Genomic DNA, 18,072 nt, shown 5'->3' with positions numbered 1-18,072 from the left:
TTTACTGGAGCTAAAATAAGGAGAAGGTGGTTCTTTTTTAACGCAGGCGAAAATTTGACGGCTTTATTTTGCCTTGCAACCATGCTATTTACAGACTCAATGACGTCATCTTTTGTCATTTACCTAAAATATTCACTGACATTCTGCAGTCATAGCAACTGTCGTATTCGTATCTAATTTTCATAATTTTAAGTTCTCTCGCTCCGTCTTCGTTTTGTCAACATTTGACGTCGGTTGCTTGTTTCGTTGAAATTCATTAAACTACTACCATCATCAAATGTAAGGAAATTCACTATAACCGGTATTGTTTTAAAGAAAATTTGACCTTCTAATTTTTATCAATCCCTTGGCTGTGACTTTGAGATCACGTTAATAAACCACCCTGGTACGCGACTCAACTTTTTTGCCCAAATGTTTATCAAGTTTGAAGCACTTTTAAAACTTCGGTGACAACGAGGCACAAATTACAGTCACATCAGTGTACATTCTGACAAAGAAACTGGTCATACTTTGTAATTTAGGTAAAAATTGGAACCAAGTGAACTTTTTAGTTTCGAAAAACCTGAAGCATGAGGTTTAAAGAGGTTCTTTTAGAACCAGATAAATATGAAAACTGCTTAGCGCCAAACAAGATGTATTTAGGAGTTTGTCTTTCTTAGGCACTAAATTGTCATCAAATAACCGACGTTTCGAAATTGCTGCAATTCAGCCTGTTATTTGCACTCGTACTCGTATGAAACTAATTTAGGTGTGCCAGGATGCAAGCGCTCGCGTGCATAGAACGATCTCCCCCAGCTGCCCCAAGACTAGCTCTCTGAGGCAAATCTGCCTTTATCACTGTCACCTGGATATCATCGAACGAGTGACCTGCGCTGACTCTCCGCAACGGGTTTCTGAAAACTTTTAATTTATGCAGGCCGATCTCCCACAGGCAACAACCCATCCCCACACTTTTGACGAACGACCAATCAAAAGCATCCAAGTATTATATTTGAAAGAATAAACCAATCGTAGCGTCTTTCTATTTCGTCGCATAATTGAAACAACGCAGCAAAACCACTCCTTGAAATAAACTTGCAAAGTCAAGCCTCTGAACAGTTTACCTTTCCATTCAGTACCGAATTCTGTTTAAAGGTAATGGGCGCTAAAAACGTTCTGTTCTTTGTCATGTTTCAAGGAATGCTGAATACCATTGTTTACGCTGCTGAAGAAGACTCCGAACTTTCTCGTTCAGTGATCTTCACGACGCGGCAAGATAAACGACTGAAGGGACATGTAGTCAAAAGGTTTGAGTCTCCCAGCCTGACCTCATGCAGCCATTCTTGCCTGAGAAATTCCTGGTGTACCTCAACCAATTTCAAGATGCCATCTATGAAGAACACCAAAGGAACTTGCGAACTGAACAAGCATGGCGCCATTGACGAAAACGCCAAGTTTCATGATCAACAAGGAGTCACTTTTTCTTTGTTTTTAAAGGTAATTAGCAATTAGCAACTACCGTAGAATTCCGAAAGTAACGGCCACTGCGAAAATAACGGCTCCCCGAAAGTAACGTTAATTTTTTCTCTTCCTATTGAACCCCGAAAGTAACGGTCCCCCGAAAATAGCGGCCCACACGAAAGTAGCGGCCCTTTGAAGAAGTCACTAAAAGAGAAAGTCTCTGTTCTCAGCCGGGGGTCATGCGGATGGAACAGCCTGCCTGCAGGACGACTGAACAGTTGCATTGCGATATAATGCGACCATTATACTTTCGATTCGCCGTCAACACCTACTGGTTTTGGCCCTTTTTCTTGTTTGTACGGCTGCTTTGTTTATTTGGGTAGTTAGTAACATACATAAATTTCTTTTTCCAAAATTGGGTCTCCGGAATACTATCCAGCACACTATAGTCATCGAAATAAACCTTTCTCAATACAGTTACGTTAGCAATTTTTGCACGTTAGCGAGAGCAAACAGTGAAGCTCGCACGATCGCACGAATTATTCGCCTTCTGACTAAAAATTGTTTTAGCATGTATCATAGTCTTCCTTCCTGAACTTTGAGCTGTCTGTTTTTCTCTCTTTTTTTGTTTTTTCTAATTAATTCAAACGCTTTATATGTGTGATCAGGGTTGCCAAAGTCCCACAGCTCTTGGTTGCCTCAACGGTGGTTCTTGTGTAACAGACGACAAGAAACAAACATTTTCATGTTTGTGTAAAGCGCCTTGGATTGGGAAAAACTGTGAAATCAAACTTGGTAAGAAAATGTTCCAAGAACTGCAATGCTGTATTATAACATAGCGCGCGCGCTAGTCCTATCTAATTCCTGTTGAGCCATCATGAACAAAATCTCTATGCACGCACGGATGCGTATATAAGATGACGTGTCCAGTTTCAATCATGATTTAGCTGCAAAATTTCCGTCGAGGTTGGTGCGAGTTCCTTTTGTTTCGGCGATGTTAAGATTATTCGGAACAATCCAAACTCTACTTCGAGCCTTTGACTTTTGCCAAGCTAAGATGTTTACTTAAACGTGAGTATTTTGACTTTGTTTGTCTGCATTTTCATCGAGTAAATTAACTTTGACTTCCTACATTTTCATTACAATTAATTCGAAAAAGCGAATTTTTCATTGACGATTTTAGAAACCAGGTTAAGCGTTTTCGCTCAACCGTTGCTCAAATGATCGTGACCTGTTAGATTGTGAGAACATTGTGAGAACTTTGTAGAGGGTGGTAAAGGGTATTTTCGTGACCCGTGATCGGCCCTTTTTATTTCCTGTGAAATGTGAAATAGCCATTTTTTTCCTCGTGAATCGTGATTTCCATAGTCGCCGTGAACCGTGATTTTCCAAAACGTTCTCTTCTATTTTCCGTGAAGCGTGAAATGCCAATGTTGTATTTTTCGTAAATTGTGAAAGTGCTGCTTTATTTTCCGTGAAACGTGATCTACAACCTCCCCCCCCTCCCCCCCTTTTACCACCCCCTTTGTAGTCAATCACAAATAAAACAGGTTTTAGGGCCCAAGTTGTTGTTACCATGTTATAAAAGAAGAAGCCAGAGTTGCCCTCGGCTGTCGCCTTGAGCAACTCTCAACACTTCTTTTGTGCACTCTAAACTTCCTGCGTGCATCCATAACTCGATATACGCACGCGAGGCATGAACCAATTCTTAATTTTTAAATGAATTTATATTTGTACACCACATCCTGTCAAATTATTTTCACCTCTAGTTAGTCTCTCTAAAATAAGATGCCGTTTCAGTTTCGAAAGCAGATCGATAGTGTTGATTCATTTCCTTATCGAACCACTATGGCCTTAGTTTGCATGTTCGTAACACTATAATGGTCTCTAACGCGGGATCTCCACTGTGGCATTATCTAACAAGCTTTAACGAGAAGTTAAATGACTATTAGGTGAGTAAAATATAAAAGAGTAAAATGTATGGGCAGCGAAAAAAGTTGAACCACATCTTTTTCACAGACGCAAGTTAATCAGTCATCGTCACACATCTGTTTTATTTTATTTTAATGAGCGAAAACTAAATAACACATTTAACATCGAATATTAACGCCAGAAAAACGAAATTTCGATGTCATCTTAATATCATTATCAAGTTAGAAATAATAAAGCAACGGTAAGTTAATTAAACAATTATTGATCAGAATAAAACGTTGGAGCTGCGCGAACAGACTCAGCATCTGGTAGATCACGCAATGCAGCTTTCCTTTGCATCTCTTTAGGATCGAAAATTTGTTGGCAAGTTCAGTGATCTTGGCGTTATGTTACTCTTGCAAATGCTTTCCAAAGGCAGATGACTTCTGCTCTTCACTGCATTCAGGTAGATGGCGGCAGATGTATCCAATATATTCTGCATTGAAAGGAAACGGGAACTGATCACCCAGCCAGACTCATTCGTGAAAAACTCTTTGTTTGATATTTCTCTTAGTTTTTAATTGGCACCCGTATAACGCTTAATGTTTATTCTGATCCTAACTCACGCAAGAACCTGTCATGATCACATCTCTTCTGTACATATATAAAGAAAACATAACTCTCTCAGTTTTATTTCTAAATGGATGATAATGTCAGATGAAGATGAAATCGAAACGTTTATTTTTTATTTTTTTTATTTTACCACTAAAATTCAGGCGCCGTTTATTGACACGCGTACATAATCCGACAGTGGAAATTCTTTCTAGATTCAAAGCACGGAATGTCTTAACTTCCAGTGTACGATATATTAGAGTTGACAGAAGGAGACAGAGTTAGAAAAAGTAGTGGAATAGCACTAGTTTTTTTAATAAGTTTGCGAATTCTCTATTACGAATATTAAAGCAAACATAAATGTCTGTACTAACCAGTGTAACCTTGATAAGACCACAACGCCTTCTTAGCGATGGGCATTGGGGCAGGTAACTTTTCTGACAACAATTTTCTTTTTAGCTTAAGGTCTCGCTGGAGTTCTCTTTCCGCTTTTTCGCCATGTTTCTTTCTCAGCTCGTGGCAGGTTTTCTTCGCTTTTTTTCTGTCGCCTTTCTCTAGCAGAAGAATTATTTTGGTAATTGCTATCCATTAAAAATCTAGTTGTCAATTTCTTGTCTGATTTATGTCACTTTTGATTCTTTTTCCTGAAATTTAAGCGCTGCTTGTGAAAACTATAATAACTTCAAAACAGCATGCACATTAAAAAATCATGCATCTATCAAATCTTTGCGTTTTTCATTATCATTCAGATGCTTTTTCATGCGACGAGACTCAAAAGAAAGCTGGCGAGACGTTACCAAATGGACAATACTTGCTAACAAACGGGAGCGTGTCATTCAAGGTAAGCAAAATGGAGAAGACATCACTCGCTAACTTGACGAAAGCAAAGCATAGCTTTTTAACGGATAATTTTTAAGGAATACTAAACTCGCTACTCCCTCATTAGGTGTACTGTCACATGACAGATGATCACAAAGGATGGACTCTGGTCGCCCGATTCTCAAACAGTGATGATAAAAATTGGATGAATGACACCGGTTTATGGTGGTATGACCAGCAAGTTGCCATGGGAACAATAACAGACCCGTCGAATAACGCTGACATGATTTCACCCGCATTTTGGTTTGTCAGCGGCAAAGAGTTTAAGATCACGCGCAGTGATGACCTCAGTCATACTCCTCTGTTACAGACCACAGGTAACTGTTTGGCTGGACAAGCATTCCGATCAAAAATTACAAGTTATGGCGACTTTAGAAATGGCAAAGTTTGGGCCAGTGACCAGTGCCAGGAAAACTGCACGGTTCTTTATGGCGGTCAGTACAAGTTAACAGACGGTTTTCAACAAGCTGAGTGCAGTGGAAACATCCAAAGCGCCAACAACATCGGCTTCTGGTGTGACTGGAGTACTGGTGATGGATCAGTGATGATGATTGGTGGAGGAGGACACTATTGTGCACGTGCTGATCACGGGATTGGAATAACAGAGGCGAACGCTGCTTCTTTTGTAGACCTCGGCAGAAAGCAAATTGAATATGACTTTGGTTATGACGCTTGGTCATATTCCCCTCCGTCCCAGTCCTACTCATTAAATCTGTGGATTCTTTGAGTAGGACTAATCACGAGCTACATCTCAAGAAAGTTACGTTTCAGATTATTGTTGAACTCTAAATTTGTTCTTATAAGATAAATGTTCATACAAGTGCTTATCAACAACATTGCACAGGATTAGACAAAATTAGTCAATTTGTTTAACAATTCTTTTTCATTAGAAGTCTTTCTTTTTGGGGAGAGCATAGAGGCTAACTGTTCTGCGATAGTATTTCGAGGATTCGAGCCTGAAAATATGGCTAAGTGTATTTCTCTGACGCAAAGCCTTTCAAAGCTGATAAAATGTAAGTTAGGTTAGTTTTAGTGTCACTAACCGTATGAATGCAAGTGCAGTTACGACTTTACGCTTTGAGTAACATTTGAAAATTTTCTCAACATTGCATTAGCCTCTAGGCGAGTATACAATTTAAAAGAATGTTTAAACATCACGAGTATTGTGAATCCTTTTTTTTTATTCATTGCTCGAGTTTTCAAAAGATCCGTCATTTATGATATGACAGAGACAATTACGAAAGCACGCGCATTAATTTGCACTGGGCGCAGATTAAAAACTCGGCCAATCATCATCAGGTAGTTTTCTCCGTCATAAAATGCTTCTAACTGAGCAGAGTATTCAGCTGTAACAAGAGAAAATCTGTAAATATCTATTGCTAACCGGTTGCTGTATGTGGAAAAATTAAGGCTTATTGTACATTTCTAAGGTGTGTAAGCCAGCTTTAGAGACCAACGAACACGGAGTGACCTTTTCAGTTTTCTTTCCTTGGTTGAGCTAATTCGAGAAACTCAATGTAGGGTTTACCGGCAACCGTTAACTGGCCAAAAAATTAACCGTCGACCGTCAGAAACGTAATATTTTTACCGTCAACCGTCATATGAGCAGGCCAATATTAGCCGTCAAATGTCTTTGATGTCCTTAATGAAGAGCTAAGCGATTAACGTAAATGCGGTCAAGTTATGCTGTTCATAAATGATCGTTTTAACATGTCACAACACTAGATTTATGTGCAGGTCCTTTACCTTCTAGTCTCGAAAAAAAAAAAAAAAAGAAAAAAACCAAACGATTAATATGTCTAGCGGTAATAAAGGAGAGGTAATTCACCTCCCCACTGAGAGTCTCTAATTAATTTCTGTTTTTTGTTGATGTCCTGGGCTTGAGTGTGTTAAACTGATAAATTCAAGATAGGATTAGCTGTCTTGATAAATATGATTGTTCTTCCAAGTTAACGAGGTCCTTTGTCTGATGCAATAAGCAAGTAGCAAGCTTGTACGTTTTATAGCTTTGTATATCTTTCTACTGTTTACTATCAGCATTGTAAGTAGTTTTGGCAGTGTTTTTAATAAATAGATAATAAATATAAGAAGAAAAAAAGTTGACCATCTTATGGAATTAACAGACAAAAAGAAGCCCCGCACCTTCGCCACGCGACGAATTTTGTTACTACAGTATGTAAACAGTATTATTAAGTCTCAGTCTGTTTTGTTTTAATGTTTCTTTTTTTATCACCCCTACAAGATTCTCACGATACTGGCAAAAAATAATAAGGATACTCATGCCAGAACAGCGGGTATTTGTCATTCTTGGCTTTGAAAGGTTAAAGTTTCTTTCAAACGATGACAGATCAATTGATAACGGTTTCGCTTTACAGTTCTGTCTTGGCATATCCCGTATACAGGAACACGAAACTGCTGCTAAAAGGAAATCAAACGTTTAATTTACAAGACAGTCGAGCTTGTTCAGACCGTTGAACTGTTTGTTAATTCATAGTTAGTAGATCATGGAACTTTTTAAGAAAACTTTAAAACTTTAAAACCTTAAAACTTAAAAGGAAAAAAAAAACGTATAAAAGACATAAATTAAAGCCAGGTACAGGTTTTCAGTTACTTCTTAGCTTTCCTGTCCTTTACGTTTAATTCTTGTTAGCTGTTGATTTAGTGCGATGGCACAAGAACATAATTACCGATTAACAAACAGACGCGTGATATTGCATTGCATTCCCTTACAATTTATGGCCCATAATAGAATTAATAAAGAAAGGAAGGAAACCTGCCACCCACCTATACCCTAAATGAAACTACGCCAGGAGTTTAAAGTACTGTAATTTAACAGTATTAGTAAACGAAGAAGTCTCAGTATTTTTTTCAGAACGACCCTTGCAATATTCTCAGATTACTCTCCCGCGCGCACTGATCATCAAGTTAAGTAATGTTACGTTCATGCCGGGAGATATTCTTGAAACTCAGAGAAAGGTTAAAGTTTCTTTCAAACGTTGACAAATCAATTGATAACGGTTTCGCTTTACAGTTCTGTCTTGGCATATCCCGTATACAGGAACACGAAACTGCTGCTAAAAGGAAATCAAAGGTTCAGTTTACACGACAGTCGAGCTTGTTCAGACAACTGTCTGTTAATTAGCTTTAATTCGGAACCGATCATGGAACGAAACAAGTCAAACAAGAAAACTTCCTCCAATTGTGGCGACGTTCTCTACAAAGGTTCTTCGTTTCTGTCCTTTATTTCGTTGTTGTTGATCGTTGCGCTGTTTTTGAGAATGGAATCGATAAACAGGAAAACAGAGATGAACGAACTGCGAATTTCCAAAGTGGAAAGCCGCATGGAGATCGGATAATCACTGACAACAAACCACAAAAACGAAATGAAAACACCAGAAAGTAAGTACATGTAGAGCACTTTGATTTTGAACTGTATTACACGAGTGAGTTTTATCAGAACAATCATGATATTGTTAATTGGATGGATGCATGAGTTTTTGAAAGACACTGTAGCGACATGTCTATCATCTGTGGGAGGCAAACCTCTCAGTCGAAAAAGTCGATATTTGTCTGAACATATGATTTCAATCTGCCGCGTGTATGTTACAATATCATATTGCTTATTCAGAAAGAGTTCTCTAAGTCGGTTCATCTTCAACAGATCTGGAAGAAAGCGAAGACATACGTGATCGATCGATACAGGAAGTCCCGACAATTCTGAAACCAAACATTTGTTTTCCATCCTCTTTTTCCTTATGTCGTCGTTACGACCCAGCCAAAAAAAAAAAAAGAGAAAAAAAGACATCTTTTGCGATGTCTTTCAGTTTACTGGCGTCGTAATATATGTATTATAATTATGGACATATGTTTTTATCTTGATCTGGGTATGAAATATTTGGCGAGTGTTCAACTAGTTTAAAGGTCTGGCAATGACATTTGGTAAGAGGACTGGGCTTGAGTATTTAGCAACCCTCTTTGGAGGGTTCAGGGTACTATATCGAAATTTTGATTCTATTAACCACTGGATTTAACGTTACCATTTGTATAGTTCATCACTATCAAATTTTGCCAATTCAAAAAAAAAAAACAAAACAAAACAAAAAAGATTAAAATGAAAACAAAAACAAACAAGACGCATGGCTGCGTGAACTCGGGCTTTCAATATCGCACATCTGGAGTTATCTTTAGGGGACTGCCATATTGCGATTGTCTCTGTTGTCACGCAATTTCGTTATTGCCAGTCATGAATAATTCTACTTGTGTTTATTTTTGTCTGCTGAGTGTAATGAATGTTGTTGTGGTACTAGAAAACAATCAAAATAATATATTAACATATAGGAGTAGGTTCCTACAAATGCCAAAGGTTGAAATTCAAGGCCTTTTCAATTCGGCTTTGAAGGCCAAGTTTTAGAAAATTGAGGGACCGCTTTTGGAATGGTTTGCATAAGCAATTTTATAATTATTTAATATTATTTCTCAGCTTTTCCATGAAAGTACTGTAATTTTCAACTTGAAAATTGCTTAAGGAAAAGCATTGCTAAAATCAAGCCCTAGTCCTTAAATTCAAGTACTTTCAAGGCCTTGATTTTTTTTTATTTTTAAATTCAAGCATCTTCAAGGACTTTCAAGGCTTTTACAAACCCTGAGTAGGTAGCGTATTTACCTTAAATTGCAAGGAGAAGGCAGTTTTTTTTATCTATTTTTGGTGTTGAGTCATAGTTTGTTGCTAGATGTTGACCCAAGGGGAGTTGTCAGAAATTAGTAGATTAAAGCAGTACTGTTCAATAGTTCATAATTATTGTTTTTAATAGAAAAATCCCTGAAACCACTGCAACATTATATAGCTAGAGTGAGTGCTCTTGGCAGAACATAAATTTTGGGAATTATGTATAACAAAACTGTAACAAAACGATGGAAATGTCTCAATATTTGGTATCAATGCTGTGTTGTTTTCCTGTGTATTGACCGGAAACAACGACAAATAAGTCTAACGGAGGAACAATTGACAAGTTATAACATGAGGTTCAATGTTCTTTGTTCAGTTTCTTGGATGATCTGTTCTTGTTTATATTTTGATTAACATTTTTGCAGTTACAGAATGTAACCCACGTAAAACAAAAGTACACCTATACTGGTATATATTATCATTGTCGCCAAGGGAAACGTTCATGTTGGCGGTGATTTGTCTCTTCATTCGATCTTGTTCTTTTGTAGGATGACAGATAGTACTGTGAAATTGTCGTCGTATTCGACCGCAAAGTTGTCAAAAGGGTATTATTTTAAACTTTATCAATTTTAACCCCTTTCAACTCAAATATATCATTGTTATGTATACTCTGAAAATAATGTACTAAACTATTCAGTGGTGATACTTCAAGCAGCACACATGTACCTTGAGGATGGCTTCTACCATAAATATCCCTTGCATGAGAATCAAATATTTTCAAGCCCATATTGCCATTACAATAGATAGCCACTGCGGTACAGCCTATTGTCAAGACAAAATTGTTGAAATCTTCGGATATAAGTGATTGAAAGGCTCCATCTAAGGAGGTACAGTACTGATATCCTTCTATTGTAGCTTCTTGATGAATAGCACCAGTGTAGGTTTCACTGTATTGAAGTTCATAGTCAGTCTCGAACACATTTAAAAGTGTGGGTAATTCGGTCTGCATTAAAAATGATTGTCTGGTTAACTGAGACAAACTTGAATACAACTGATTTCCGGTATTCATTATTGACACCAGATCATTAGCAGAATTGATTCCTTGTTTGTTATTGTAAATCAAAGAGCATAAACTCATTGCAACACATTGTTGTCCTGAACTTTGTCCAAATACCAACTCATTAGCTTGGCTATATGGTGCCGTTATTGTTTTGCTGGGGTCAATATACATTGGAGTAGGACCAGGGTTTTTCTCTATATCTGAACTCAGTTGAAATTTAGAATAGTTTGATACACGTGTCTCACTCTTATAAAGACACATGGGTCTATTACAAGAAAACATTGATAAATACCGACTTGCTCTATACTTCAATTTCATTAACCTTTGATATACCATCACAGAACAACTCAACAAATACTTCTTCTCATGTTGTGTAACTTTATTTAATCTTACCCTCTTCGTATGAAGCTTACAAACATTCTTTGTAACTCTTCTAACCTTTGACTTTGTATTTACATTGAGTGTAATAGCCATCGAATTTCTTTCGCTTTCATCAAGCGAGGAATTTTCTACGAAGGCGGCCGTTGCTTTTAACCATGCTCTCTAGGCTTCATCCTACGCATGCGCGTACACTTCATGCATGCGCTGTAGTTGAACTGCGTTTTGTGACGGAACGCAAAAAAAAACAACAAGGAGCCGAATTTACACCTCGGGCATTTCCTTCGGAAACCCGAATAACAAAAAACTCGTTAACGATTTCAAGTGAACTCCTATAAATATGCAACTGAGCGCGTGATGCGTTATGGGTTACGCGCGGGGAGATCGGTTGGGGGGCGGGGGGGGGGGGTGGTGAAGGAAGCACATGCAAAATATACAAAATATGATGGGTACACCCATGAATCATCTTTTTCCCTTCGTCAAGTAAGTCATTTCCTGACAACTCCAGAGAGGAAAATTAATATACCCTAATAAGACTCAAACTGTGAGAGCTCCTAGCTAAGATAGGAAGTACACGAGAGTATATTTATTTCTTCTGAAATCAGTCGAGATGAACATGATAAGCTGTCGTCGTTAAATGTCTGATAATAATGAAATGAATACAAAGTAAACAAAGAACGCGAAATGCAGCGGCAAAATAAACAAAGGTCCTCGCATGTCGCTTCTCTGTATCATTTCTTCAGTTGCGTCCTGCCCCAGAACAAAGGATGACGGAATCGATGAAAACAAAGCTTGTTATAGATGATATTGAATTACAAAGAATTCTGCAAACAGTGCTATTGTGTTTATTTTGAGATTCGAAAAAGTTGTGTAATAACACGAGTAGACACTGAACCACCAACTCGAATCACACATCACGTATCGCGTGTCGTGGATGACGCGACACGGGTGCAATACCTCTAAAAATGAGTGTTTTCGGCAAAGAAGTGTTGTTCCTTTTTTTATCACCGCGGCTCAGAATAACGTGAAAGTTCTTTTACTTTCAGGACATCGCCAACGAAAAAAAGAAATGTGCCCCAGAAGCAAAACACTCTAACAATATCTTTCCAGCAAATCCGCCAGGAAATAGACAAGAAGTTAAGTCAAGCGTGCGCTAGCAATGACACACTTTGTCAAGTAGGGACCACCGGGGCCCCCAGGGGATCCCGGTGTGCTCGGATATCCCGAATACAAGGGAGAAAAAGGAGCCACTGAGATACCCGGTCCCTGGGGACCTTTGGGTCCTGTAGGAGCTCCTGGCCTAAGTGGAAAGCAAGGTCGTCAAGGACTCCAGGGAATTAAGGGCGAAATGGGCGAGGAGGGGTCTCGTGGAATTCCTGGGATAAAAGGAGATGTTGGACCAATGGGCCGTCCAGGACAAAAGGGCTCGATTGGCTTGCAAGGGAACAAGGGGAACAGGGGCTATACGGGCCCTCAGGGACCAAAAGGAGAATGCATTTTTGACCCAAAGATCAGTATATATCCAGTGTCCCAGGAAGTCTTTATCAACGCAACGGCAATATTCTACTGCTGGGTTGACGGTCAGACATCTCAACAGATAACGTGGAGTAAGCTTGGAGGTGCCTTGCTCAAAGATACCACTGTGAAAGATGGCGCACTGCAAATCAACAATGTACAAAGGTCTCATGTTGGATCATACATGTGCATGGCAAATACTGTTCATGGATTCTTAAAGGCCATTAGCAGAATGCGACTAACAGGTATTTACTCTCTTTCTCTTTGACTTAATGAATTAATTGATATCAAAAATCGCTCTTAATTCTATTCATCTTGATGGCGACAGGAAAAGAGAAACATTATGCCGATAACCGAAGGCATAATGTTATTTTATCGCGAGGCATTTCCTATTTCTTATCAGTTTGCGGGTTGTGCTCTAATCTGGTAACAATGGAAGTCTCCTGTCCCATGAAAAATGGGCGCGTGTCAAAGTTAAGTACAAAAGGTTGGTTATCTCTTACACGTGGCCCCTTTCTACTATTGCCATCATCGCAAGAAGAACTTTTCTGCTTTTTTTGCGTTCAGAAGTATTTGTTCTTTTTCCCTCCACCTCCCCGGTCACCGACCCGCGGACTGTCAACATATCTTATGTAGTATTTTACTTTAGCTTTTACTGGTGGCGAAATTTTTAACCCCACCTTTCCTGAAGAGATTTTAATCTTTGTTTGTAACCTTAGTTTCAATTAAACTCGTCACATTTGCGGTCATTTATCCCAAACGATTCGTTTCTATTGTGGTCTACCTATCTCTCCGGCAAACTAGTGCGACGCCTTGCGGAGATCTCGATGTCTTAATGTTTGCGAATGACTCAAGATAAAATATTATTTTGTAGTTACTCCTACATTCCTGTTCCAAGTCTTTTCAGAATTCCTGATTCTTGTGTAAATACACCCGTCTGATAACAAGCGGTCGTGTCCTTCACCGCTCTTATGTATGCCTGTGGTTACTCTTGGATGGAGTTCAGTGGCTTTGTAATCATATTTTTTGAAATCGTTTGGACTTGGGCAGTCTGCAATTTCGTTCGTGGCAAAAACAGCCAATTTCTTTGCCCTTGAAACTCACAATCTGTTCTTTCAGTTATTCTCCACTTGATTAATATGTTGGACTTTTAAAAGAGGATTTTTTGCATTGTTCTCGTGCTTTAAGATGATGTTGCACGGGACAACTTCCAACGACGACGACGTCACGCGCTGTTGAGACTTGAAAAAAACTCAGTGGTAAGGCAGTTCGCGGGAAAATCATTCCAAGGGTATAAATTAAACTAGAAAATGTTTGTCATAATGTTTACTTTCTTATTTAGAGCCACCGGTTATTACCAACAAACCTCCCTCGCAGGTGTCTGTAGTTCAAGGATCAACTTTAAGTCTTTGTTGTGAAGCAACAGGATCTCCTCCACCCAAGGTTCAGTGGTCACGTGATCAACAGTCTTCTTATACAACACTGGCTTCTCAGCAAAATGGATGTCTTGAAATTAACCCGGTCAAGTACAACAGTGACGGAGAGTACATCTGCCAAGCAAAAAACCGTTTTGGACTAGCGGAAACAACAACTAGTGTTATTGTGACGATGAAAAGTTAAGTTTACTGCATTCTGTACCCTTATAACCGTTTTCAACAAGATGTTCCGCTATTCTCTATTCCTAAAAGCAGAAAAAAAAGCCAGACGATTGCAATAATTTATGTGTTATACAAACATCAACGTGCAACTGGAATGAAACTTTCTTAAAAATGCTCTCAATGTGAAAAAACAAACAAACAAACAAACAAACAAAAAAAGAACGCATAGCCATATTGAAACTTTACATCCACTTTTCAGCTGCTCCTTCGTGTGAAGAGGCTCTGTTGATAGCAGATCAGAAGTTACCTGACGGAGAATACCAACTTACACATGGGAAAGTAAGTTAATAAAGTGCCAAATTACGATTAAATTTAAGAGGAAATATTAAATATAAGATATCCCAAGCTTTGTAGTCCAGCGTAACCGGTCAGCCTATATAAAACTACAGCAGAATTCACGGACATTAAACTGACAGAGTTTCAAGGAGTGATCTTGGCAAGTTTGCATTATGTTTTAAAACTTTTTCATCGGTTAACAGTTACTATTACAAATTTTTTCTTAAAAGATCCATTAGTTAGTCAGTTAAAGGAAGGAAACTTATTTAAATCTGCAATAGTTAAAGAATTTCCAAAGACAACGTTTGTATCAGTCTTGAATTGAACAGCGCCTTTTGTTTTGACAAAGTATATAAATTTTGCGAGGACAACGGAAAAGGCCCACATATATTTTCCGATTTGATTGCCTTGGATTTTTGTCGATGTTTCCATATAGCTCTGCGTCCTGGGAAGTCAAAGCAAGTGGAGAAGGGTTTTCACAGAAACGAAATCTGTGTTTTTAGGAACTAGTTATTCCGAATCATTTATGCGTTATTTTATGAGCTTTCCCGATGTTTCCTATTTTAAACTTTCGCCAACAGTGCTTACAATATGCTGTATGTCTTTGTACGCAACACCAGAATTGAAACGAAATTTATCTCAACCAGGCCTACAGATATGTTTCCAACAGTTATACTTCACAGGTAAAGTGATTTTACTACATGGCCTCCAGCTGCTGGGCGGAAAACAAACTGACCCTTCTAGAATGCAAAGCGCAACAAACATACTTCTCCTGACTTCTCACTGTTTCACCTGGGAGGAACCGAAACGCGGCACAACCGACTAAAAGAATTGTCGTGCATGCAGTTGTGTGTGTTTGCTGATATCATTTATCATCGAGAGAAAATTCAAGGAGTTTCCAAGCAGTTTAATAAGAAATGGTTAAATCAAGAGGGTTCTAAGCATCTTTGAGAACCAAATTTCACCAACACCAAACTCTAAATCAAAGGCTAAATTGAAAACCAAATTCGTCGCCTCTTCTTTCAGATTTTAAACGCTTAAAAAAGGTATAGTGCATAACAACCGGGCCATTTTCTGATATCATTCCAGGTTTACTGTGACATGACATCAGATGGCAAAGGATGGACTCTTATCGCTCGATTCTCAAATAATGACAACAAGAACTGGATGAAAGACAGTGGTTACTGGTGGTATGACCAGCAAGTTGCCATGGGAACAACGTACAGTCCATTTATTAACGCTGACATGATCTCACCAGCCTTTTGGTTGGTCAGCGGCAGAGAGTTTAAGATCACGCGCAGTGATGACCTTAATCACACTCCTTTGTTACAGACCACAGGTAACTGTTTGGCTGGACAAACATTCCGATCAAAAATCACAAGTTATGGCGACTTTAGAAATGGCAAAGTTTGGGCCAGTACTCAGTGCCTGGGAAGCTGCACGGTTCAATATAGCGGTCAGTACAAGTCAACAGACGGGTTTCAACAGGCTGAATGCAGTGGAAACATCCAAAGTGCCAACAACATCGGCTTCGGGTGTGACTGGGGTAATGGTGATGGATCAGTGATGATGATTGGTGGAGGAGGCAGTCGTTGTCTACGTGCTGATCACGGGATTGGAATAACCGAGGCTAACAAGGCATCATTCATTGACTCTGATTCCACGGGGAATCTTCAAACAACGTTGCATATGGCTTTGGTTATGATGCAATGAGGAGTTCTACTCCATCCCTGTCCTACTCGTTAAATCTGTGGATTCGTTGAGTAGGACTAATCACAAGCTACATCTTCAAGATAGTTACGTTCCAGATTATTCTTGAACTTTAAATTTCTTGTTTTAAGATTAATGTCGTACCAAGTTCTCATTACCAACATTAGCAAAGATTTGACAAAATTAATTCAGTTACATTTAATATGTCTAACACTTCTTTTTAATAAGAAGGAAGGAGGGGTTGAGGAGGGGGTGGGGGGTGGGGGAGAAAGGGATTAGCCACTGATCGTTCTGTTACATAAAATTAAAGTATTTCGACGATCTTAACCTGCAAATGTTTTATAATCTCAGTATACTTCGTGTATTCATTTTGTAATTGTAATATTCAGTTGTGGATACTTCATTGCGTATTTCATTGAAATACGTTCCTTATTTTACATTCAGTCAAGAAGTTTTATTGTGCTGTGTCAGTCAATCAGTTACACAGACAGTATTTTTTCTATTGGTTGGGTTTTTCTAAAGTTATTATTTTTTCTTTGTTGTAAATTTATTGCGATCGCGTATGTTAAATAAATACAATGGAAGATCATCTCTCTTGGTAAATGTGATTTTACTTCCTTGTTAGCGTGGTTCTTTGTCCAACGTAATAAGCAATTACAACGTTGGCGCGTGGTCTTGCATTGCATAATACACTGAGTGACAAAATTACCCCAGATCTCGATTTAGGCACGAAATTTCAGCTTTAGTAAGTTATCATTTCTCATGTGAAATTACAAAATTGATGTGGCAATGTTGACGCGATACAGTAAAACAAGTCGAAACTCCACGATTATGAGCGTAATTTGCCACCCATTATATTACAAGGCTATCAAATGGAATACTGCTCATGAAATTAGGAAAAAATTTCCCTTTGCGTTTTGTCAAAATCAAAATAATTAGATTAGAATTTTGACAAAAGGCAAGTAAAGTTATTTCCTGATTTTACATCATTTTACTCGTCACCATTTATTTACCCAAACTTATTTACTGCTTATTATTGAATTAACAGACGAGATAGGGGGTGGGGGTAAAGAGTTAGGAACTGCCCCCTCTCCACCCAACCTTAATCCACTAAATCAAAGCGTCACATAACTACAGTTGCATAGCAGTATTTATCTTGTGATAAAGTTCCCGGTTGGGTTATCGAAGGGGGACTTGTTTTCACACTCTTCGCATCGCTTTACTAGCCTATTTTGTTTTTCACCATCGCTGGGAACCTTTCACGGGCTAAGCAGTATTATAAGAAAGACGTCTTAGTATTATTTTTAAAATGACCCATAGTTGTAAGATTCTCAGGATATCGATGCTCGTGTTATGAAAACAAAAATATTCGTGCCAGCACTGAAAGGTCAAAGTTTCTTCCAAACGATGACAGATCAACTGATGACGGTTTCGCTGTAGCTTGGCATGTCCCGTATACAGGAACATAAAACAACTGCTTCAGAAAACCTACAGCGAATACGACAGTCGAGCTTGTGCGTAAAACTCTTTCAGCTGTTATTGAGAACCGAGATCTCATGGAAGCAAACCAAAAGCTCCCCAAACAAATGTGGCGACGTTCTTCACAAAGGTTCTGCGTTTCTGTCCTTTATTTCGTTGTCGTTGATTGTTGCGCTGTTTTTGGGAATGGAATCGATCAACAGGAAAACAGAGTTGAATGAACTGCGAATTTCGAAATTGGAAACCCGCGTTGAGGCCGAATCACTGCAGACAACAGACCACAAGAACGAAATGGAAGTGCTAAAGAGTAAGTAAAAAACCTTATTTTTTTGGAATGTCAGGTGTATTATTTACGTTATAGCGGAGCTCCGGCGGCCCGAAGGGCTGCCAAGCGGAGCTCCATACTCATATGGGAAAGAAAAGGAAACCCATGAATGGATTTTCTCATGGTTTTCATGGCTAGCGGTATTGCTCGTGGGCGCGTACGC

General features: G+C 38.8%; 1 protein-coding gene and 1 pseudogene across 2 annotated transcripts; both read left to right on the top strand.

Moving 5' to 3' along the window:
• The first annotated feature begins 627 nt into the window (after nucleotides 1–627).
• Nucleotides 628–6,216, top strand: LOC145495850 (uncharacterized). Its single transcript, XM_081475437.1, has 4 exons — nucleotides 628–1,476; nucleotides 2,109–2,235; nucleotides 4,713–4,804; nucleotides 4,910–6,216. The coding sequence occupies exons 1-4, from the start codon at nucleotides 1,138–1,140 to the stop codon at nucleotides 5,567–5,569; spliced, it is 1,218 nt and encodes a 405-aa protein (XP_081331563.1). The 5' UTR covers nucleotides 628–1,137; the 3' UTR covers nucleotides 5,570–6,216.
• Nucleotides 6,217–8,137: 1,921 nt separating this feature from the next.
• LOC145495842 (uncharacterized) lies at nucleotides 8,138–17,863 on the top strand (annotated as a pseudogene). The gene is made up of 6 exons (XR_014050478.1): nucleotides 8,138–8,241; nucleotides 9,452–9,488; nucleotides 11,993–12,706; nucleotides 13,804–14,076; nucleotides 14,319–14,398; nucleotides 15,485–17,863. The product of XR_014050478.1 is annotated as an uncharacterized LOC145495842 (transcript).
• The last annotated feature ends 209 nt before the right edge of the window (nucleotides 17,864–18,072 follow it).

The sequence above is a fragment of the Orbicella franksi genome, chromosome 8, assembly GCF_964199315.1.
Source record: "Orbicella franksi chromosome 8, jaOrbFran1.1, whole genome shotgun sequence".
Lineage (NCBI taxonomy): Eukaryota > Metazoa > Cnidaria > Anthozoa > Scleractinia > Merulinidae > Orbicella > Orbicella franksi.
This window is presented reverse-complemented; position numbering and strand designations above follow the sequence as displayed.